Below are 23,935 nucleotides of genomic sequence, written 5' to 3' on the forward strand. Positions count from 1 at the left end.
TAAACCTGAAATCCTAAAGTCTAACATTATGTGTAATTATTTCTAGAAAAAAAAAGTTATATCTGCCCTAAACTTTGGCACACATTGTGCTAGGAAGACACTTCAGCAGTTATATTTAGTAACAAAACAAAGATCCCATTGCCTTACTCAAGTTAACATGTACCTTTTTCATAAATACTAACAACCAATAATGTAGATGTTTCCCTTTAAAGGGAACTTTACTGGAGTAAACAACATTTTTTTTTTTTTGCGTGATTGAAGTATCCTTTAACTAATGGCAGTGTGAATTTATTTTTTAACCTAAAAAGAACAGTTAAACTGGCTGTTTAACAATCAAGTTTAACTAGTTTTGGGCTAACTTTCTTAAATTGAAACTGTGCACTTAAAAAACATGCAACAGAAACAATAGAGCAATAATATGACTAAATACTAGCTGAGAAGATAGTTTTGTAAAAAGTATATAAAGAAATCACATTGGGTGACAGACAACTTGAGCATTCCAGAAGCTCATCTGTGGTGGACTCATCCAGGGAACACTGCTCTACTGCCCTGGAGGCCTGGGCATTCCCTGAGAGCTGACTCAGGCTGTTCACCCCATAGAGTCAGATAAGCCTAGATTCATACCTTCTATCACTTTCTAGTGATTTCACACAGCCAGATTAAGTACTTTGCTAATTGCCTGAGTGTCTTCATGTCAAACAGGGATATTAATACTCACCTCCCTACCTAGAGCTGCAGTGCGGACTAAATGAGACCACGGAGAAAAAGGCAGTCTACAAAGGGTACTCTTCACTGCTTCCAATACCAACCCTAGGCTTATTTTCAGTATATAAGCTACAGGCCTATTTGTCCTGAAATGACAATAATGACAGCAGCATACAGCAATAATGGAGGTCCAATTGGTTCTATTATTTCTCTGCACAACTGTCTGCAAATAAATGGGACTTTATTACTGATTTAAAAGGGAGAAAACAGGAATGGACAAAAGTGATAGATTTTGTCTATTTGGGGGGAAATGTTGCAGAGTTACAAAAGAGACAACTTAAGAGAAATGCAAATTAGGAGGCACAACAAAAATAAGATATTTGACAAGTCTTGAAGTTCAAGTTTTTAAGTTTACCTACATGAACTTAATCAAAGAACAAGCCAGTAGAAGGGAACAACCTAACATGGTAGCAAACCTCTGGACATCCAGTTTAGGAGTATGAGATTTCCCGGAACATTTACTTCCTTTTTCCATAATTCACACACAGGATTTGGGAAGAAGGTCTTTCAACATTTTTGGTACTTTGAAACAGCAACCAAGCTGCCAACAGAAGCCTCTCTACATGCAAGCTTGCCAGGATGAACAAAGGGGTAAATTCAAGCCATGACTGGCCATTTGTCACAGCATCAAGCAAGAGATAAACTAGTTGGCAAACTCTTTTCCTAGCCCAGGACACTTTTCACATTTTCCTTTAAGTAAGAAGTTCAAGCTGCCCAGTTTCCCTGCAAAACTCCAGTCCTATTAGAACTTTGCTTTCGGGAGCTGGAGTTCACCAACACAGAGCAAAGTCTTAGCGATCAATGAAATCTCACTGGAAAGGAGAGTATAGCAACATGACTGGTTAAATTGGAAAAAAAAACAAAACAAAACAATCAATGACCATCTCCCAAAAACAACAGGAACACTTTTGTCCATCACTAACCCTCATGGACACGAAAATTTTGAAGTCTCTAAAACAACTCCTCATGAAAGGAACTAGGACTCTTACAACATAGTTAATTCCACATCATCTAACAGAAAAATAAAAACCAGGACGGATATGCAAGCATGGAAACAGGGTAAGAATGCAAGAGTGCTTTCAAGGATGTCAGGGGAGAGTGCAGAAGAGACAGAGAAAATAGCCTAAGATGGTACCCAGTAGCCAGGTTGTGACCGTGTAGATATTAAAAGAAAACAAATTCTATTTAGTGGATAGACATTTGAAAACAAAAAAAGTTAAGTTATTCAAAAAAAGCTGAAAAGCAAAAAGGTAAAGACAAGGAATATGATTAATTTTGTGTCAGTTTGGGTTGTTTTTGTTTTGAGACTGGGTCTCACTCCATCCAATAGGCTGGAGTGTAGTGGCTGGAACTTGCCTGACTGCAACTTTCACCTCCCAGGTTCAAGTGATTCTCCCGCCTCAGCCTCCTGAGAAGGTGGAACTACAGGCATGCGCCACCACGTCTGGCTAATTTTTTATTTTTATTACAAACTGGGGGCAGGGAGGTGGATTCACTGTGTTGCCCAGGCTGGTCTCAAACTCCTGAACTCAAGTGATCTGCCTGCTTTCACCTCCCAAAGTGCTGGGATTATATGTGTGAGCCACTGTGCCCAGCAATTATTTGTCAGTTGAGTAAGCAGAAGACAGTCAATACAACTGTGTATTTCCTTCCTCTAATAATGTGCCCAGCAATTTTTTGTCAATTTGAATAAGTAGAAGACATTCAATACACTTGTGTATTTCCTTCCTCTAATAAGTATGTCTGCTTATATAGAAACTTTTGCCTGTCTGTGCAATAATGATGGAAGGAAAGGGAAGTTCTATGTAAACCCACAGTTCTGGAGCAAAATAAGAAGTGTAAAAAGAACGGGGAGGTGGGGAGGAAGATAAGCACAGTGGTCACATAAAGAAGTTGGGTTAGACTGGGTGTGGTGGCTCACCCCTGTAATCCCAGCACTTTGGGAGGCCAAGGTGGGAGGATCACGAGGTCAGGAGTTTGACACCAGCCTGGCCAACATGGTGAAACCCCGTCTCTACTAAAAACAAAAAAATTAGCCAGGTGTGGTAGTGCACCTATAGTCCCAGCTACTAGGAAGGCTGACGCAGAAGAATCACTTGAACCCAGGAGGTAGAGGTTGCAGTGAGCCAAGGTCATACCACTGTACTCCAGCCTGGGTGACAGGGCAAGACTCCATCTCAAAAAAAAAAAAAAAAGGAAAAAGAAGTTGAGTTTTAAAAAAAAAAATCAGTGATCTGTCCTAAAATAACCAAGATCCTACACTAGATCTCTTGTGTGAGAAGAAAAAAAGATACTCTACGTGGCCTTCTAATCAGAAGATTCCAACAAGAAATATTTAAGTTTGCAATCTCTCTACTAAGTCAATATAATTACAAGTGGTCAATACAAAATGCTATCCATAGGAGAAACACCAGCCTGGGAAAAAATAAAATCTGTATGATAAATTTGAGCTCAAAAGTCCTCATTAAACTAAAATACTTAATTGCAAAAAAAAAAAAAAAAAAAAAAAAAGGACCCAGACAACAATTAGTCTAGATTTAAATTTAAATTATGTTGGGGGAAGCAACTAGGTTCCTGGCCCCAATCAATGCTCCATCAATAATCCTGATCACATTTGTCATAAATGATCCCAGAAGGCATTTACTTTTTTATTTTCCAGCTTGGTAAGATTTCTAAAATCTCAGAAAGGTATAAAAATAAGAGTTACTATTACCCTTAGGAAGGCTTAGAAATGAAGAAAGTAATGAAAAAGCCCATGGTACTGATAATTAATAAGTTTAAATATAAATACAGTAGTTTTACAACATTTGTACTTGTTTTGTATTTTGAGGTGTTTGAAGTTAAAAAAAAAATCAGCTATCCGCTTAAGCAAATTACCAAAGAAAATAAAGACTTGTTCGCACATGCATAAGTACCATTTTAGCATCAATCATGGCTCAACTATCCAGTCCTCAAGCAATCCTCCCACATCAGCCTCCTGAGTAGCTGGGACCACAGACACAAGCTACCACACCCAGCTAATTTCTACATTTTTTGTAGAGATAGAGTCTTATCTTGCTGCCCAGGCTCATCTCAAGGGATCCTCCTGCCTCACCCTCCTAGTGCTGGGATTATGGGCATGAGCCACCACACTCGGCAGGATATTTTGAGTAAAATTTAGGATAAAATAGAAAGATAATGACACGCTTCACCACAAATTCCTGCTGAGCCCTTCAGATCTCTCATCACCTTTACTGCTACCATCCCTGCTCCCAGCTCTAACAGTCCCTGCCCTCCTCATTCCTTCAGTCTCCTCTGCTCTTCTCCATCCTTTGTGCATCTGGACCTGCATCCATCAGACCAAACACTACCACCTGCCCACTCCTTGGTTCAATCCAACATCCACCTTCACTATTATTAACACAGGGAATACATTTCTCCCCCATTAAATTCCTATCTTCTTTTCAGACCAACTCCAACACCACTTCTTATGAGAATCCCTCATCTTCTTTCCAGAATCCCTCATCTGAATGTGCTGCTTCTACCCCAACGCTATCATAGCACTGTTCACATCTCCATGAACGCATGAGAAACACTACTTACTCTCATCACTTGTCTGGCTCCTTCAGAAATACACCATGAGGAAGACTCCTTTTTAAAAAGCTAATGACCTGACAACTCAAATAACTTGTACCAATGTGCACACCAAAATACAGGAAAGACAGGAAATGCTGAAATGTTGTAATTTTGGAGTTTGTTACTCAGGTATGCCCCCTTTGTGACAACTCATAGAACTGTACACTTGGGATGTGTGCACTTTTTATATCTTTGTTATACTTAAAACATTACTTAAAAAAGAAAAACTTCTCTTAATGCAGTAAATTTCTAAACCTACTGAACTGAAGAGGGATTCACACGCTAACACTGCATGATCTTGGTTAGAACATCTTAACATCTCATCTCAACTGCAGAGGGAAGGCAAAGCCCTTACATGTGGACATTTACTACTACTGAAACTGGAAACAAACTTTACCAAATGAATGCTGACTATAATTTGCTTTAAGTTACTTTCTAGATTCCTATTGGAAAGATAAAGAATAGGGCTTCTTAAAAAATGGTCTTTTGGGCCAGGCACAGTGGCTCAATGCCTGTAATCTCAGCACTTTAAGAAGCCAAGGTAGAAGCATTGCTTGAGCTCAGGAGTTTTAAGACCATCCTTGGCAACACTGTGAGATCTCAGCTCTACAAAAAAAAAAAAAAAAAATATATATATATATATATATATATAAGCCAGGTGTGGTGACACGCACCTGTAGTCCCAGCTACTCAAGAGGTTAAGATGGGAGATCTCTTGAGCTCAGAGGCTGCAGTGAGCCTGGAGCTGGAGGCTGCAGTGAGCTGAGATCGCACCACGACATTATAGCCTAGGTAACAGTGCAAGACCATGTCTCAAAAAGAAAAGAAAAAAAGACTGGCCTGTATCTTTAGGTTTTGAAAACTAAATATTAAGTTTAATAGACATACAAAATATGCTTCAGCAAAAAAAGAGACAGAATCTACTTTTCCCAAATAAGTTATTTAAATCTAAATGTTAATCAAATCAACTCTATCCTCAGACTTTCGTGTTCACAACATAATTGGCAACTAGAGTTTTCTCCCAAAAATTAAATTCTTGATTTACCATGGTTTGGATAAAAAAATTAAGGCTAACACTAATCTTAAAAAAGAAAAAAGCCTGTAGGCCAGGCACAGTGGCTCATGCCCGTAATCCCAGCACTTTGGGAGGCCAAAGCGAGTAGACTACTTGAGGTCAGGAGTTCAAGACCTTAAGACTGGCCAACATGGCAAAACCCTGTCTATACTAAAAATGCGAAATAAATCCAGGAAAGATAAACCAGAAAATAGTGAGACTGAATACCTACAACGGATGGATGGTAACTGGGCAGAAAGAAGGAAGAAATAAAACTGGGACAGTAGGAATGAGAAGAGACGTATCTGTCAGCATACCTTTTTTACTCTTCTGAGTCAGAACCAAGATGTTTCACATATCCAAAATGTAAATGATTGCAATTAACACGACATGGGAGAAACCCAAAACTGAATACAAGCAGTAATATGTGGACCTAAATAGATTATAAATGAATAACATAACCTCACAGAAGAGGAAGTGACTAAAATATAAGCTAAGTAACTTTAGGAACTAGCATATGTATATTATAAGACAAAATACAAAAAGAACTGTACACAATTATTGCACCCAAGTAAATTTACTTTTCACTTGTGTATGGGTTAGAATTCTGAAACTATTGTATGCATATACTGGGAAGGAGCATAAGTAATTATACTGGGATAAGAGCCGTATTTTTTACTGTCAGAGACAGGACTTACAAATAAAGAAAAGAAGAGACTAGCATGGATGCTACAGTATTCGATTAAAATCTGAGGGATCACTATGAATTCATGGTGTTTAAAGAAACGCAGGTGGTTATGGAAATAGCTGGAGATGCTATCTGTGCACATGTGCATGTCTCCCCTTGCTCTGTGCACTGAGAGAGACCGGAAATGGTGACGCACAGTAGGAATGAACACACCAAAACTCCATTCCTCAAAGGAACTAGACACTCCTTGGAAAAATGATTGCTTCCAGAGGTGGGGTATATAACATACAAGACAAGCCTGGAGCATGCTATGGCACCAGAAAGCAAAAAATGGCTCTAAAAATGATGGAGACTAGATAGATGTGGCAGTTGCACAACAATGTGAATGTACTAAATGGTTTATTTTTAAAAGGTTAATTTTGTTATGTTAATTTCACTTGATAATTTTTTTTAAATGATAGGGGCACGACAAAAGGCTCAGAAGCCAACTTGAGGAAGGCCACCTCTGAGACAGTTTAAACAACAAAATAAGTTATTGTAATAAAAAATCATAACCCATGGAATTAAACGAGTATCTATGAGTTGATACTTATATAAAGAAAGAAAGAAAGAAAGAAAAAGAAAGAAAGAAAGAAAGAAAGAAATGAAGGAGGGCCAGGCATGGTGACTCAAGCCTATGATCCAAGCACTTTGGGAGGCTGAGGCAGGTGGATCACTTGAGGTCAAGAGCTCAAGACCAGCTGAGCCAACAAGGTGAAATCTGTCTCTACTAACAATGCAAAAAAATTAGCTAGGCATGGTGGCACATGCCTGCAATCCCAGCTACTCAGCTGGTGGAGGCAGGAGAATCACTTGAATCTGGGAGGCGGAGGGTGCAGTGAGCCAAGATTGCGCCACTGTGCTCCAGCCTGGGTGACAGAGTTAGACTTCACCTCAAAAAAAAAAAAAAAAAAGAAAGAAAGAAAAAAGAAAAAGAAATTAAGGAGAAAAGACATGTCTTCCTTACAGTGGAATTCCAGTTAATTTATAAGAACAGAATGAATGATGGAAACAGAAAGTTACATTTGGCAAACACCACAGTAAGAATTGCTGCAGGCAGCCACAAAAAAAAGAACAAGATCATGTCCTCTGCAGGGCCATGGATGGAGCTGGAGGCCATTATCCTTAGCAAACTAACGCAGGAACAGAAAACCAAATACCTCATGTTCTCGTAGGTGGGAACGAAATGAGAACATGGACACATGGAGGGAAACAACACATACTGGAGCCTTTTGGGGGATGGAGGGTGTAAGGAGAGAGAGGATCAGAAAAAATAACTAATGGGTATAATACCTGGGTGATGAAATAATATGTACAACAAACCCCATGACACAAGTATACCTAGGCAACAAATCTGTACTTGTACCCTTGAACTTAAAAGTTTTAAAAAATTGCTGCAGGCAAAAATTACCAAATAATGTTAAAATTTGTAGGTAAAAGTATGATGAGAAACAGGATATTGGCTCCCACAAAATGCTTATTAACTACAATGGCAAAAACAGTAACTTTACAGTGGAAAAGCCTGTCAGACACCACTTGGACCAAGTGATCGAAGCAAACATCAGCAGTAACAAGACACATCACCATCACATACCTCCTGGTATAATGTGCTACGAAGGCTACAGCCAGCGTGTGGTGGCTTGTGCCTGTAAGCCTAGCAGTTTGGGAGGCCGAGGCAGGCAGCAGGATTGCTTGAGCCCAGGAGTTCGAGACCAGCTTGGAAAACATAGTGAGACCCTGTCTCTACAAAAAAATTTTAAAAATTAGCTGGGCATGATAGTGCATATCTGTGATCCTTCCCTCAACTTGGAAGCTGAGGTGAGGGCACTGACTTTGCTCAGGAAGTCAAGGCTGCAGTGAACCATGATCACACCGCTTTGCTCCAGCCTGTGTGACAAAGTGAGACCGTGTTTCAAAAAGAAAAAAAGAGGGGCCAGGTGCTATGGCCCATATCTATAATCCTACACTTTGGGAGGCCAAGGCAGGTGGGATCACCTGAGGTCAGGAGTTTGAGACAAGCCTGAACAACATGGAGAAACTCCGTCTCTCCTAAAAATACAAAAATTAGCTGGTGATGGCAGGTGTCTGTAATCCCAGCTGCTTGGGAGGCTGAGGAAGGAGAATTGCTTAAACCCAGGGGGCGGAGGTTGCAGTGAGCCAAGACTGCACCACTATACTCCAGCTTGGGTTACAGAGCGAGACTCCATCTCAAAAAAAAAAAAAAAGGGACATAACATCAACATCATTTCTGTGGTATTCTTGCCAAAAATGCATTAGAGTTGTCCTTTGATATTCAAGGGGGATTGGTTCCAATATCTTTGAGAATATCAAAATCTGCAGATGCTCAAGTCTCTGAATAAGACACAGTCTTTGCATATGACCTACACATAGCCTCTTGTCTACTTTAAATTATCTCTAGATTATTTACAATAATGAATATAATATAAATGCTATATAAATAGTTATTTTGTTTTTTTATGTAATGATGACCAAAAAACATTTGTATATGTTCAGTACAGACACAAATATTGTAGACCTAACTACATTTCTGATCCGTGGTTGGTTCAATCTGTGTATACAGAGGGCCAGCTATGCCTCAACATAGCCAGAGAAATCATCAGGCAAATTCAAATTAAGGGGCATTCCATAAAACTGTCGAGGACATAAAAGACAAAGAAAGGGCTAGGCACGGTGGCTCACACCTATAATCCTAGCACTTTGGGAAGCCCAGGAAAATGGATCACCTGAGGTCAGGAGTTCAAAACCAGCCTGGTCAACCTGGCAAAACCCCATCTCTACCAAAAATACAAAATTAGATGGTGTTGTAGCGGGCGTCTGTCATCTCAGCTACTAGGGAGGCTGAGGCAGGAGAACTGCCTGAACCCAGGAGGTGGAGGTTGCAGTGAGCCGAGATCACGCCACTGCACTCCAGCCTGGGCGACGTGGTGAGACTCCATCTTAAAAAAAAAAAGATGGAGGAAATTTCCCATACTGGAAGAAACTAAGAGGACACGACAACTAAATGCAATGTGGGATACTAGACTGCACCCTGGGAGAGCAACATGGGATCTTAGATTGGACCCTGGTACAGAAGGACATTAGTGGGAACTCCAGTGAAATTCAAGTAAGATTTGCAGATTGGTTAATAATTTTAAATCAAAGTTAATTTTTTTGGTTTAGAAAATCATACTGCTCTGGTCATATATAAGTTGTTAATATTGAGGGAAGCTAGGTATAAGGGAAATCTGTGTACAATTTTTGTATATTTATTGTAAATCTAAAAGTATTTCAAAATAGTTTTTTAAAACACATTTACTGCTATTCAACTTACAGTTTAATTTACTGTTTTGCAGTTCTCTCCTCCCTCCTCTCCTACACTACAGCAGGGATAGTCCTTTAACTTGTTTACTAATGCATCCCAGACCACAAACCGTGCCTGGCACACAGAAGGCACTCAACAAGCACAGGTGGACAGTTTCAGTAACCCAGAATGATGATGGTGTGTTCCAAATCCTAGACTTAGTATTAATTTTTCTTGTATCATATTTGAAAGCAGCTTTGCTTATTCTGTAAAGAAAAACAAATCTAAAAACTTTCATTCACTGTTTACAAATAAGAATCACAGTTTTCAACAAAATGCTTTGTTTGGTATTTCTGTTGTTACAGCTCACAGGATATGGATCTGATCTTTCCTTGCGGTAAGTGTTTTCTCAGAATATACTATAGTCTACTGATTCAAAGGTGCACATTTTCCCTCATATTTCAACATCTGAAATCAAGGTGACTCTTACACATGATGGCATGTCATAGTTTAATCAGCAGCTGGTTTTCCTGCTTAGCGATACTTTACGATCATGGTGCATCTAATGGTGTATTAAATTTGATGACATCTGGTAATGAATAAAGCATTTTCAAAATATTTTTGGAGCTCCACTTCCAATGCAATAGCATAAGCTCTGCTGAACCTCTGTGCAGTGAAACTAGTGAAAATTATTGTTTTAAAAACCTCTTAAGAGTACCTGAAAATTGTCTCAAGGACAAATAGCAAATGAAGAAACATCTATACGAGAAAATCTATAAAAATTCAGTGTGAAAGGTAAGAGTACAGTATTTGAACCAAGATCATTCCCCGCTCTCCTCTCCCCAAGCAATGAGGTAGAGACCTCACTCCAGACTACAGCAGCCAAGAACACAGGGCTCCCTTGCTCTCCAGCTCCATGCTGCGGGATTTCATCCTGGGAGAAGCAGGACTTCAACCTTTCTCCTGCTGTCCCCAGCTGCCTGTAGCTAAGGTTAAGTCCTAGGCAAGTGCAACTGACAGGTGGGGGCTGTCTTACTCCACCCAACCCCCGCTGATGGAATGGAGGCTCCACCTCCGGTGCAGTGTGCTGAGAATATTAGGTCCTGACAGCCCTTCGTGGGGCTTGTGAGGTGGTGATTCCACACTTAGAAAGGCAGAGCCACCAGAACTTCAACTTTCTGGCCTCTCCAATTAGTGCTCAGCTCCTAAAGTGGGGTTGTCACTCAGAGAAAAACCTGTCATTATCCTCAGTCCCACCTCAAGACTCAGAAATCTTGCCTGCAGCCATAAAACAGCTGATCTCTTCCCAAAGAAAGGGCTTCATTTGCAACAGTGCCCGGAGAAGTTTGGGCCTAAGAGCCCTCTCAAAAACAGTGGAAGTTGTGGTGAGAGAAGGGGAAGAATTGTGGATCTAGTGAAGATACAGCCTGGAGGGTTGGCGCTAGCTTGCAGGAGAGAACCTGCAAAAGAGGCGGCAAGGAAGAGTCCTCCTGGGGTCAGACAAAATATCGGACACTGACCTCAGAAACTATTTCTTCAACAGAACCATCATTCTAACATAGAACATATTATAGGTGAGAAAGAAAAAATAAAGGAACCACAATTTAATTAGTTTGTAGCAGAATTTATGCCCCAGGGCATTGGTGTAAACAATAGATCATCTGGCAATTAGTGTAGGAGTCTTAGAAAGAGGAGGAGACGGCCCTACAAATAACAAGGGGCATCTCAAGGTGACTGTGGCCAAACCAAGAGCTGAAGCTCCAGCCAGCCCCTAAACAAATCAATCAGCAAATAATAATGAGTTAAGGGGACCTCAGTACCCAGAGTTGCTAAAGTACAGTTTTCTTAACTGTCCAGTTTCCAATAAAAAATTACGAGATGTTCAAAGAAACAGAAAAATAACAACCCATACACCAAAGCAGGAAAAACCCAAGCAGGTAACAGAAACTGCCTGGGAGTACAAGTAGATGAACTAGATGTTGGATTGAATGAATGACTGATTGATTGAATGATTTATACAGAGTCTACCTTTGTCACCCAGGCTGGAGTACAGTGGAATGATCTCGGCTCATTGCAACTTCCACCTCCCAGGTTCAAGCAATTCTCCCTGCTTCAGCTTCCCAAACAGCTGGGATTACAGGTCCCCACCACCACATCCAGCTAATTTTTGTATTTCCAGTAGAGATGGGGTTTTGTCATATTGGCAGGGCTGCTCTCGAACTCCTGACCTCTGGCGATCCATCTGCCTCAGCTTCCTAAAGTACTAGATTTACAGGCGTGAGCCACCACGCCCGACCAAGATTTATGTTTAAAAGGATTTCAAATCAGCCATTATAAATACACTCACAGAACTAAAACAAAATTTAAGAAGTAAAAGAAGGTATGACAAGGTGGCATCAGTCAGTAAGAAGAGAGAATTTTAAGAAAGAACCAAATGGCAATTCTGGAGTTGAAAAGTACAAAAACAGAAGTAAAAATTCACTAGAGGACTTTGTGATGGTTCATTTTATGTGTCATTCTCACAAGGCTAGAGAATGCCCAGAGGGCTGGTAAAATATTATTTCTGGATATGTCTGTGAAAGTATTTCTAGAGGAGATTAGCATTTGAATCTGTAAACTGAGGAAAGAAGATCACCCTCATCAACATGGGTGTTATCATCTAATCTATTAAGAGCCTGAGTAGATCAAAAAGGTGGAAGAAGGACAAATTTGTTTCTGGTCTGAGCTAGGATATGCTGCCCTCAAATATCAGCACACCTGGTCCTTGGGTCTTTTTACTTGCACTGGGACTTTCATCATTGGCTCTTTTATCCCCAGGCCTTTGGACTCAGACTGAATTACACCACCAGCTTTCCTGGTTCTCCAGCTTGCAGGCATTAGATACTGGGACCTCTCAGCCTCCATAATCACATGAGCCAATCCCTATAATCTTGTTGTGTATGTGTGTGCACGTGTTTGTGTGTGTGTGTGTGTGTGTGTGTGTGTGTGTGTTCTGTTTCTCTGAAGAATCCTAATACATGCCTCAACAATAGATTTGAACACAATGAAGAATCACCAAACTTGAAGACAGGACAGTAGAGATTTTGTAAGCTCAAGAGGAGAAAAAAAAATGAGTAAAAATGAACAAAGCCTCAAAGAAAGGTGGAACACCACTAAGCACACTACCACATGTGTAATGAAAATACCAGAAGGAAAGAAGAGAGAAAGGAGAAGAAAAAACATTCAAGAAATAATGACTTAATACTTCCCAAAATTTACTGAAAAACAATACGCTATCATCCAGGAAGCTCAACAGACTCCAAACAGGGTCAATAAAAAGAGACCCACAAACACAGGAAATGAGGTAGAAATGATAAAAGTCCAACACAAGAAAATCTTGAAAGCTGCAAGAAAAAAATGACATCACTTACAAAGGAAACTCCCATAAAATTTATAGCTTCTCAGCAGAAATAACAGAGGACAAGGGCAACGCAATAACACAGTGTTCAGAAACAACAAAAGCCCCTGTTAACCAATAATCCTATGTCCAGAAAAGCTGTCTCTAAAAAATTAAGGTGAAATAAAGACATAACTAAATAAACAAAAACTGAGGGAATTCACTGTGAACAGACATGCCTTATAAGAAACGCTAAGGGAAATTCTTCAGGCTGAAAGGAAGTGACCCCAGATGGTGGTTCAAATCCACAAAAAGAGCAGCAATAGTTACCAAATTAGAATAGACACTATTAATGTATATTTTCTTTTTTAGGTTAACTGACTTAAAAAGCCAATTGTATAAAATATTTATATAATTCACTGCTGGATCTATAACACGTACAAAAATATCAGTAATATAATTGCCAATAATAGCACAGAGGAGGTAGGTGGAAAAAAAACTGTAATGGGTTAAGGAAAAATAACATATAAAAATAGTAATTATAACAATATATTGTTTGGTTTGCAACATTAACAGATATAATATGTATAACAATACCCTCCAAAAGGGTAAAAAGAAATAGACATACATAGGAGCAACACCCCTATAGAGTAGTAACATTAAGCTAGTAAAAACCTAAAGCTGATTCTTTAGTAGCTGAGAGACTACTAAAATTACTCAAAGTAGTGAAAAGTCATTAATGAAATAAAAATACTACATTAGAGTTCAATCATCGCAAAAAAAAAAAAACAAGGGAGGAACACAGGAACAAAAAAGACGAGGCACAGGAAAAACAAGTCAGACGACAGAAATGAATCCAGCCATATCAATAATAGCATTATATATGAATACATAACATAAAAAATGCAGAGAGTACGAGACTGGATTTTAAAAGCATGATCCAACTATATGTTGTCTACAGGAGACACACACTAAATTCAAAGATAAACAGATTGAAGTAAAAGAGTAAGAATGTATACGGGTCCCATCACTTTTAAAAAGTCTGGTAATTCCTCTAATGATTAAACATAGTAAGAGTTATGATATTACCCAGCAATTCCCCTCCTTGGTAAATATCCAAGAGAAATAAAAACACATGTCCACACAGAAACATGTACCTGAATGTTTATAGCAGCATTAATAGCCAAAAGGTAGATACAACCCAAAGTTCACTGGCAGATGGACAGATACACAGTGTGGTATATCATACAAGGGACCATTCATTATTCAGCTGTAAGAAGGGATGAAGCACACATCCCTTCTATGTAAAGTAACCCCATTGTGAACTGATCTGCCACAACATGGATGAACCTTGAAAAGATTACACTAAGTGAAAGAAGCCAGTCACAAAAGACCACATACTATACGATTCCATTTATCCGAAAATCAAGAACAGGGAAATCCATACACAGAAAAATCAGTGGTTGCCTAACCCCGAGGAAGGGAAGGAAGGGGAGGGAGGTAGGGGTTAGGGCAGTAATAGTTAAAAGGTACAGGATTTCTTTTTGAGGTAATAAAAACGTTCTAAAATTGACTGTGGTGATGGATACACGTATCTGTGAATATACCAAAAACAATTAATTGTAACTTTAAATGGTGAATTGTAGAGTATGTAAATTATATCTCAATAAAGCTGTTTAAAAATGTTTAAATACATTTTTGCTGAAGGAATCAATAATTTATCTAACAAATGTTTATTAAATGTTTACTAAGCACCACTGGATCAGGTACTGCAAAATAACGCCAGTCTCTGTCCCTATGGTAGGGATCTATGACTGCTTCATTAGTCTCACCCAGGGTCTAGATTGCACCAGACCACAGCAGGAGGGTCATCAGGAGTCCTGCTCCTCCCAGCAAGAGACATGTAACTACTCCTGCCCCACTCTCACAACACCCACCTACAACTTTCCTAATTTGTCCTTCCACATAATTGGAAATCTGCCTCAATTGTATGTGGGAATGCCGTGTATCTGCTGAAACTGTTACTCTGTCTTGCACCACAGCTTCCCTGGCAGGATTCCTGACATACTCCCAAATCGATGCCAATCCCGTGGACCAGCTCATGTATTCTTTCAAGTGATAAATGAGGACCACCTCAAACCAGTACTTCTAGGAACTGTACTGTGATTGCCAGCTAAACATTGAGAGAGCCCAGGAGTTCTGTGCTGGTCCTAATGAGCATCTCACAATTCCAAAGGATGAATACTCTATTTCCCTTCAGAACTTGTAGCTGCATATGCAGCTCCCTGTACCTGATATGCCCAGTGTTCCCCACTCTGCCTGGCTTGGCCTTCACATTCATCCGTCACATTCCACCTCCTGTGTAAAACACCTGAAGAATTAGCAGTTTCTGCCTCTGCTCTTCTGGGCAACAGACCAATAGCTAAGAGCCTAAGGTCTTGAATTAGGCTGCCTGAATTCAAACTTTAACTCCACTACTTAACACATAACCTTGGTAAGTTTTTCAATCACTCTGCCTTGGTTTCTCTATTTACAGAAAGGGGATAATATCTCCCATGGTTGTTATGAGGATCAAAATACATATAATATACTTACAGGCAAGTGTTGTTTTTGTTTCTATCTAAATCTATCTGATGGTATTTTTGTTTACAGGTATGTTTCCCTGATCAGTCCCTGAGCTGCTCAGAGGCATAAAATTACTTACTGTTTTTCTTATTAATAGCATATAATATAGGGTTAGGTGCAAGATAGGTACACGTAAAGGACCCATGAATTAATGAAAAACAAAAACCAAAAAAACCATTAGTCTAGCTATGTCAAAGGTTATAGAAATTATACCTTCAAAATAAAAATCAGAGCACGTGGCTTATGGGTACATTAGAATTGAATCTCTGGAATCAGGACCTCTCTGGAAAATCCAGGCTGTCTGACTGCCAGAACTCTCTAGAAAGAATACAAATGCCCAACAGTTTGAGTGGTTACAGAAACGATAACATTTAACACAGGAGATTTTATGTAACCATAACTAGAAACCTGTGTTGATATCTGGAAGAGTCTGGAAAAAAAAAAACTAAGTAGAAAAACAGAGTAGAAGTTTGCAAAAAAGAATTACGGAGCTATTCAGAGTGATGATCAAAGAGAACAGACTGTGTATGTGCATCTAACACTTTGTGGTGAAAGAATTTTTATTTTTTTAAATTAATTTTCATTCTAAAGATAGCTTAATAAAAAGAATAATGATGATATTTATAAGGCCTTTACATAAGAAACAAGAAAAATGAAATGGAGATACCAAGACTTCTAATCTTTCAAATAAGATTCTCCACTACCATAATTCTCTGAATAAGTTTCCTGATAAAAAAAAAATCCATACACTTTTCTGATCATCAACCCTCTTATTTCATAAGTAGACTTTTAATAGTCGGTCATTTGTTTTGTTCATGTCAGGCACAATCAATAGTTTGATTAAATTAACTATTCAAAGTATTTCTTGATTGCCTGGGTGTGGCGGCACATGCCTGTAGTCCCAGCTACTCCTGCAGAGGAGGCACAATAATTGCCTGAACCTAGGAGACAAAGGTTGCAGTGAGCCGCGATCTTGCCACTGCACTTCAGCCTAAGCAACAGAGCAAGGCTCAGCCTCAAAAACAAACAAAAACAAAGCACTTCCTGATTAAGTCTCTTCATTTGGTACAATATAAACATGATTTCTAACGTGCATATTTGTATATAAAGAAAAAAGGACTTTTGCAAGTTTTTCATTCATTTTCCCCCAAGAGTTCTCCCCAAAATTAGAGCCCAACCCAGAGAAAGACGAAGAATGGAAAAAGACTCTGCTCAAAGCACAGAGCATGGTTTTACTTATATCAGCTTTTTTAACATATACATGGACATCCAGATATATACGTATGCAATATGTATATACAGACATGGATGTAAACACACATAAGAAAACAATAAAGTCACAAAGCAGTCTTTTCAGTTATCTTCATGAGTCAGTAAAACAACATCAGCAACAGCAGCTTCAAGTAGCCCAGGGGATGACAGCTACTCTAACAAACCAATTATGCAACCACCTCAACATTTCTACCTTTCTTCTCATCATCAACATTCCTTAGATTAATCAAAGGTAAGGAGACAAGTAAGAAGTATGGGTAGGAATTTACTTCAAGTAGTTTCTCTTCAAAAAAAAAAAAAAAAGAAGAATTATCCTTAAATTATGTAATTCCAATCAATGAACAGATAGCTTCTCTTTAAAACACAGTTCAATAGTCTAAACATAATTAATTTTTAAAAAATGTTTTAATAGTCCAATCAGAATTGCTACTCATCTCCTCTTAAATCCTTTTGCCTAAGGAGTAATCTGTCAAAGCACGCAATTTAAATCATTAACTACATAGCACCCAATCATTAGCATAATTAGCACATAAATTTCATGAAGGCACTAATTGTGTCCTTTTAAGTGTTTTATACAACACTCAGTACAAAGAAGCCTATTAAACACTTATTATGTTTAGTAAAAAGAACAAAATGCCAAAACAAAAGTCTTTATTATTAAACTTGGCTGTCATGTATACTATAAACCACTGATCAGTATCTGTTTCTCCAAGTACAATTATAAGAAACTGAAAACAAAACAAACTCCGTTGGAATTAGAAATTGTATCCTCTGTCTAAGAATACTATTTCATTTCTGTATCAGAAAGAAACTGCCAGCAGATAGCATGTAACATGCAGGTTGCCAGGGTATTTGACCTAAGCATTTAGGCACCTTAGCAAGCAAAAAGCCTAGTACATTTCATGCACATTTTCCAAGTCATTTTTCTTACCTTTCCCATTTTGCCACGTAGTATACCAAGACAAAGTAAGGAAGGAAGTGATAAACGCTAAAGCAGTGGCTACAGTTCCATTGCGGAGCCTCATCTCATTTCACCATCACACTGGTCCATATGTTTATGATGACAACAACCAGGACTGTTTTCTTTTTACTCTGAAAGTCAACTGAATCTAGTGCTCCTGGCTCTAGGCCAATAAAAATCAGTAAGAGAGGTTCATTTCAGATGATCTGCAGAAGCCTAGCAGCAATGCCGTTCACAACTGCATTCAGGATTGTCTTAGCGGTCTTCATACACTGGTGCCTTGGCCTTTTCCCTTCCTATTCAGGGGAAAAGAGAAAGAAAAACTCATTCAGTAATGCAAAATATAACTTTCTTCATTTACTCTTCTCCATTATAAACAGACTTTTGGCAAGGCTAAACTGTATCTATAAAGATTATCCCTACATTGAAACTACTCATTTAACATACTAGAATTATATGATCCTTCTCTTCCAGGATAAAAACACAAAACAGCTTCTAACTATATTCCCTCCTCATTGGTTTTGTTTTGTCTGTAAAAAGAAAGTTATGGTTACTGATTTTAAACAGAGAAGTGGAGCTCACAGATTCCAAGATGAGAACTCTAATGATCACGCAATGGTTCCTGAGTAAGATAATCTTTCTTCCAGTTTTCCTATTGCACAATAATAGGTAATCTTTTAAAATAAGAAAATTGACAGAATACAACATATAAAGGTCAAAAGACCTGGGCCCTTGACCCAGCTCTGTCATTACTTAAATGATTTGGGGCATGCCATTTTTCTAGGCCTCAAGGTTTCATTCATAAAATAAGGAAAACTGTCTTGTATCCTCTTTCATATATAGTTATAAATTATTAAAAGGTTACACTTAATACTGCTGTTTATCACTGTCATAAAATAAATGTCATTTTTCCAGTAACTAACCCACTCCCAGGGTGTAAACTGGAAATATTTTAAGCATTTAGAAGATGCAGCAATCCAGCCAGGATACTGTATGCCACAGGCCCTATTACTCTGCATTGCTTTAACTCAAGAAATCTGGGAGATAAGCACAGCGTTCAGCATATAATAGGTTCTTAAAAAATGTTAATGTACTAAAAACCAAACTTTTTTGGTTAATTGAACAACAACAACAACAACAAAAACCAGACAGCTACTGGTTCAGTCCACTCTAGGTGGTTAGTCTCAAAGACTTGCATAGATTCCTGGTGGCCTCAGGGGGTACCACAGGATGCACCTGGTAATATACTGAATGGCACTCTGGTGAGGGAGTTAATGTACCTACGAAAATGGCCAGCAGTCCCAAGGGAAAATTCTCTCAGGAAAGAGCATGACTGATTAAAGCAGCCATTTGCAAGCAATTCAGAAACTGCCACCCCACTACTTCTTAACACTGAACATTACTAGAAATTCCCCCGAGTAAAGAAAGATCACAGATCACAGGGGCATAGTACTAATGATAGCCACTACAACTTACAAAATATTTCCTATGTTCCTGATCCACCATATGGTTTAAATCTTCACAAAATCCTATGAAGCAGGCATTATTAAACCCTGTTCTACACACCAGGAAATGAATCCAGAGAAAGAACTCTATAATTTGTTCATCTCTGAAGTCCAGGCTGTCATCTACCACACGCTCCCTCTCAAATGAGGCCAACTGCACCTGGCAATATGAAAAGAAGTGCCAGCGATACTCCAAGTATCAGGTTAAACTGCAGAATCTTCCCAGAGTATTAATCACCCCACTGTAAGTGTAAGTTTAAAAAACTTTTGTATTATATAACAAACATGAATCTACTATGGAGTAAGTTGCAAAATTCATGGAAATTTTCAAAGTCTAAGCATACAATTTTAAACAAATCTCCACTTCCTGTAGCTTTTGGCTAATACCTCCCCACAACCTTCACAAAACTATGGCTGTTAACCCTCCTCAGCTGTTCTACCTTCCATATAATAGTCTAGAAGCACCTAACCTCTTTTACTACCTGAACACAAGAAGCTCTAAAAATACTTTCATGGATAAGTTATCATGTTCTCTAAGACTGAACTTACTCACCTTCTACAGTTAAGACAAGTTAACTTCAAACGTGCCCACGTCTACAGTTTAGAATTAAAATCTTTACAATGGCCAGGTGAGGTGGCTTACACCTGTAATCCCAGCACTTTGGGAAGCCGGGGGGCGGGCGGGGGGTGCAGATCACCTGAGGTCAGGAGTTCAAGACCAGCCTAGCCAACATGACGAAACCCCATCTCTACTAAAATTACAAAAATTAGCCAGGTGTGGTGGTGGGCCCCTATAATCCCAGCTACTTGGGAGGCTGAGGCACGGAGAATTACCTGAACCCATGAGGCAGAGGTTACAGTGAGCTGAGATTGTGCCACTGCACTCCAGCTTGAGTGACAGAGTGACTCTGTATCAAAAAAAAAAAAAAAAAAAAAAAAATCTTCACAGCAAGAATCCTCTGTCTTAAATCAATAAGCACCTAATAATGAATTCTGATTAGAAAAACAGGGGTGATAATTCTACGAATTACATAACTTGGAACATTAATCCCAGTGTGGCATTATATTAAACACTTACGACTTTCAGCTGCTATCTACTTCACGCTATTTTACTTCAGAAAGAATTTTGTTCTAGTAAAAAATATAAAAAGTGTACAGGTTATTAGAGTAAGCACTCAATTCATAATAATAGGAAAGTAAAGAGCACATCACAAAGTAAAGGATATTTTTAAAGTTTTACTAAACACAAATAAAGCTTGCAAAAAATTCTGCAGAAATGTACAGAGACAAGTAAATGAACTCTAAAAACCAAAGTAAACTATTGATATTATACTACCCCTAATACATGAAAAAATTAAAAAATACTGGATCCGGGAAGTTATGAAACTCTGGTCTGAGGAAGATACTTACAATGAATTCTACGAGCAAATAAGTCTGGAAATTTTGCAGGAAAAATATGTGTGTTTTACTCAGTAAGAATGTAGTCATACATTTTTAATTAGGGTTTCCCAGCTAATAAGGTTAATTGCACAGCACAAGTGAACAAGGTCTTCAGACAAGAGAGAGTAAAACCAAGTATCTACTCGCTCTTCAATCATGAGACATAATTCACAGGCTGGCTTGTAAGACACAGGCGACCCACAGTTTTATTAGTGTCCACATTTGCAAAAAAAATTAATCTAGCTTTTTAATATTCTGGGAGACCATAACCTAACACGTTTGAATCTTTAACAACAAAACAGGTAGTGGCTAAAATTGCTAGTTATTTCTCCACCCTCCCAAAGGTGAATGGAACTTTTAACTCTAGATATCAGACTCAGAAATCTGTTTTGTTAGCAGTCCTTTAAAGGCTGCAGTCTTTATTAACGGATACAAAACCTTTACTTATTTTCTTTTAAAGTGTTCTCTGAAATACTCAATATAATCCATGGCTGAGAACACTTTGCTGAACGTTTGGCATATTCCTTCATCAGCATCCCACAGACAGTGCAGAGGTGCCTTAAGAATGAATGGCACAATAATCCCCGATATTCGGAATCAAAATCCATGACGTAAGCCTATATAACTTTACACACCACAATTATGGCAAAATTAATTTATTTGCCGTTTATAAAAGGGTCAATGGTTGTCTTTAATACAGCTTACATAATGTCATCGCCCAGTGCGTTTTCGGATTTACTCGTGTGGGTTAAAGAAACCTATGTCATGATAACCTGTTCATCAAACTATTTTTTAAAATTCAGAACAAGAAACATAAACCACAAAACCCGTATTATTCTATTCTAAAATTACAGTCTCCATTCCAACGAACGACTTTGTCATTATCTTTTATCAAAGAATTCGTCCAACAGCAAAAGCACAACAGCAAAATACATGGAAAGCATTCAAAGCATACATTGTGCCTGCTTCTATTTCCAATGTGGAATGTAGGCAACGAACCCGCTCCAGGGAAACACACTGTTGCGAGGAATAAAGGCGGTTGTGCGTGTGGCTCGACTGCCAGCTCAGAAAAGCTCGCCTCCGAGATGTTACCTGACACACTTGGTGGAGTCACCGAGACCCAGCCTCAGAGTCCTACTGCGGCTTCCTCCTTACCGAGGAAGCTGAGGCCTGGGGAAGCGGAGCGTGCTCTTTCACGTGGGCCTCGCAGCCCTTCACTTTGTGTGAAAATTCGCGGCGAAGGCTGCACCGCCGGTCCCCTCCGCGAGCAGCCGCAGCCCCAGCTCCTGCACTCCGGACCGCCCGGCCCCCGCCCACCTGCCCCGCAGCCCCGCGAAGGCGCCGACTCCCCAGCCGCCGCCGGGTCCTGCAGGCAGCTGTCCCTCCCCCTCCGCAACCCCCAGATCCGCACTTTGCTCCACTTTCCCCCAAAGTCGCCGAGCCCCGCCGCGCGGGGGAGCGCCGTGAACGCACCAGGCGCCGGGCCGACCGCAGGGAGGGCGCGAGGCCCCGAGGGGTGCGCGGTGCGGGGCAGGGACGCGGGGAGGACGCCCCGACCCGCTCCCCGCGCTCGCCCCCGAAGCCCAGCCGCGCCCCCAGCCGGCCCCGCGCCCAGAGGCGCCAGCAGCTCCCCGCGCAGAGCTCTGGCCGGGCCGCGGCGCAGGCAGTTCCGTTACCAGCAGGTGGATCTCCCGCAGCCCGGGGCCGCCAGCCCGGCAGCCGGCGCCGCCCCCAGCCCCCGCGCCCTCCGCGCAGCCGCCCCGCGCCCCCTCCCACTCCCGCGCGCCGCCGCCGTTGCGAGCCCCTCACCCGCCGCTGGCGTCCCGGAGCTCCCGCGGCCGCCGGCGGAGCTGCTGTGGCCGCCGCTGCCGCCGCCGCCGCCGCCGCCGCTGCCGGCCGCCCCGCCCGCCCCCGCCGGCTCCGCCCCCGCCCCCGCCGGCCCCGCCTCCGCCGCTGGAGCGCCCGCCCCGCCCCGCCCCGCCGGGCGGCCCCGACCCCGCCAGCCATTGGCCGCCCGCCGCCGGCCCCGCGCGCCTTGTGCCCCGCGTCCCGCCAGTGGCCCGTGCGGCTGTCACTTAGGGGCGCCGCCGCGCAGCCTACGGAGCGCTCGGAAGACCGGCGCGGCTCACCGGTGTCACCGCGAGGTCCGGAGCGGCGCCGCGGGCTTGGGTCCCCGCTCTGGGCACCGGCCTGCCCCCGCAGCCACATCTGGCTGAGATGCAGGGGCCGCTCTGGCGGCCAACAAAGGCCCGGGCGAGCCCTCGGCCTGCGCCTCGTCGCGCGACCCGACCACCCGGACTGCCCCGGCGCCCAGGCACCCGCCCGCCTTGACCCGGGCCCTTCCTGGCGGCGCGGCCCGCTCTAGGCCGCCCACCTTGGGTAGCATCCCCATTGACAGGCCCCGGTCCCAGCCCCGCAGGAGCTCCCGAGGCCCCGCGAACGGTCGCGACAGCCCCAACTTCCCGGTGAGAACCCCCCAATCGGCCAGAAGGGCTGACTTCAGCAACCGGGAAGAAGAAATACAATCAGGGTTTTAACGCACGTAGTTGGGTGTTAATGCCCGTGATTTTCCACCATACCCCGTTCTCCTGAGCCCCGTGTCCTAACCTGTCACCGTGTCATAAGGTTAGAGGTTAACTTCAAAGGCAAAAAAAAAAATGGCTCGTTTGTAGAAAACCTGAGTGGTCTGCCCCTATTTTTCTTAGTATCCGTAGGACTTGTGCTAACAGTAACTACCTCGGGGCACATTCTCTTTTGAATACTTAACGTCTAGCAGGCATGGTGTTAGGTCGTTCACTGCATAGCTCATGTTTTAAATTTATTCCCCATTTATCATACGAGGAAACTATCTGAGAGGTGAAAGTGCTTGCCCAAGGTCACACAGCTGATAAAGGTAAGGGATTCAAACACAAGGGGAGTGTTAACTTTATTGCTGCAATAATCCTTACAGCAATCCTACAGTGTAACAAGAGAATTGAAGGGCCAAAGATTAAGGAGGCAGCTTTGTTCCCGCCAAGATCCCAAAGTAGTAAGTACATTCTTTTCAGAAAACAGTCATTTTAATAATTGAAACCTCTTAAGAGGCATCAGTCAGAATGGGGTCTCCTCCCCACCTCTGATAAATTCCTTTATTTTTATATCAGGATAACAACCATTAATAATCAGCTAGAACATGCATGGAGTTAGCAGTTCTCCCATGTTGAAGTTCCTCCATGATGGCTAATTTAAAGCTTCAGGAAGAGACACCTGACATCCCTGCTTCCATGGTCTCTTACCAGTTTAGGGGAACCAGAC

At 41.2% G+C, this 23,935-nt stretch overlaps 1 protein-coding gene across 4 annotated transcripts in view; it reads right to left on the bottom strand.

Moving 5' to 3' along the window:
- Positions 1-22,535, bottom strand: part of MGAT4A (alpha-1,3-mannosyl-glycoprotein 4-beta-N-acetylglucosaminyltransferase A) — a 117,526-nt gene extending 94,991 nt beyond the window's left edge. For 2 of the 4 annotated variants that reach the window (XM_039476852.2, XM_039476835.2), the window contains exons 1-2: positions 22,451-22,535; positions 17,667-17,992 (exon numbers count right to left, since the gene is read on the bottom strand). In XM_039476852.2, the coding sequence (XP_039332786.1) occupies positions 17,667-17,760 (94 nt within the window). In that variant the 5' untranslated portion in view covers positions 17,761-17,992; positions 22,451-22,535. Of the gene's footprint in view, positions 1-17,666; positions 17,993-19,262; positions 20,117-21,733; positions 21,916-22,450 lie in introns of those variants that run through there. The other 2 variants (XM_003941292.4, XM_074403913.1) reach the window with 2 other exon arrangements.
- Between the last annotated feature and the right edge of the window lie 1,400 nt (positions 22,536-23,935).

This window comes from Saimiri boliviensis, chromosome 1 (genome assembly GCF_048565385.1).
Source record: "Saimiri boliviensis isolate mSaiBol1 chromosome 1, mSaiBol1.pri, whole genome shotgun sequence".
Lineage (NCBI taxonomy): Eukaryota > Metazoa > Chordata > Mammalia > Primates > Cebidae > Saimiri > Saimiri boliviensis.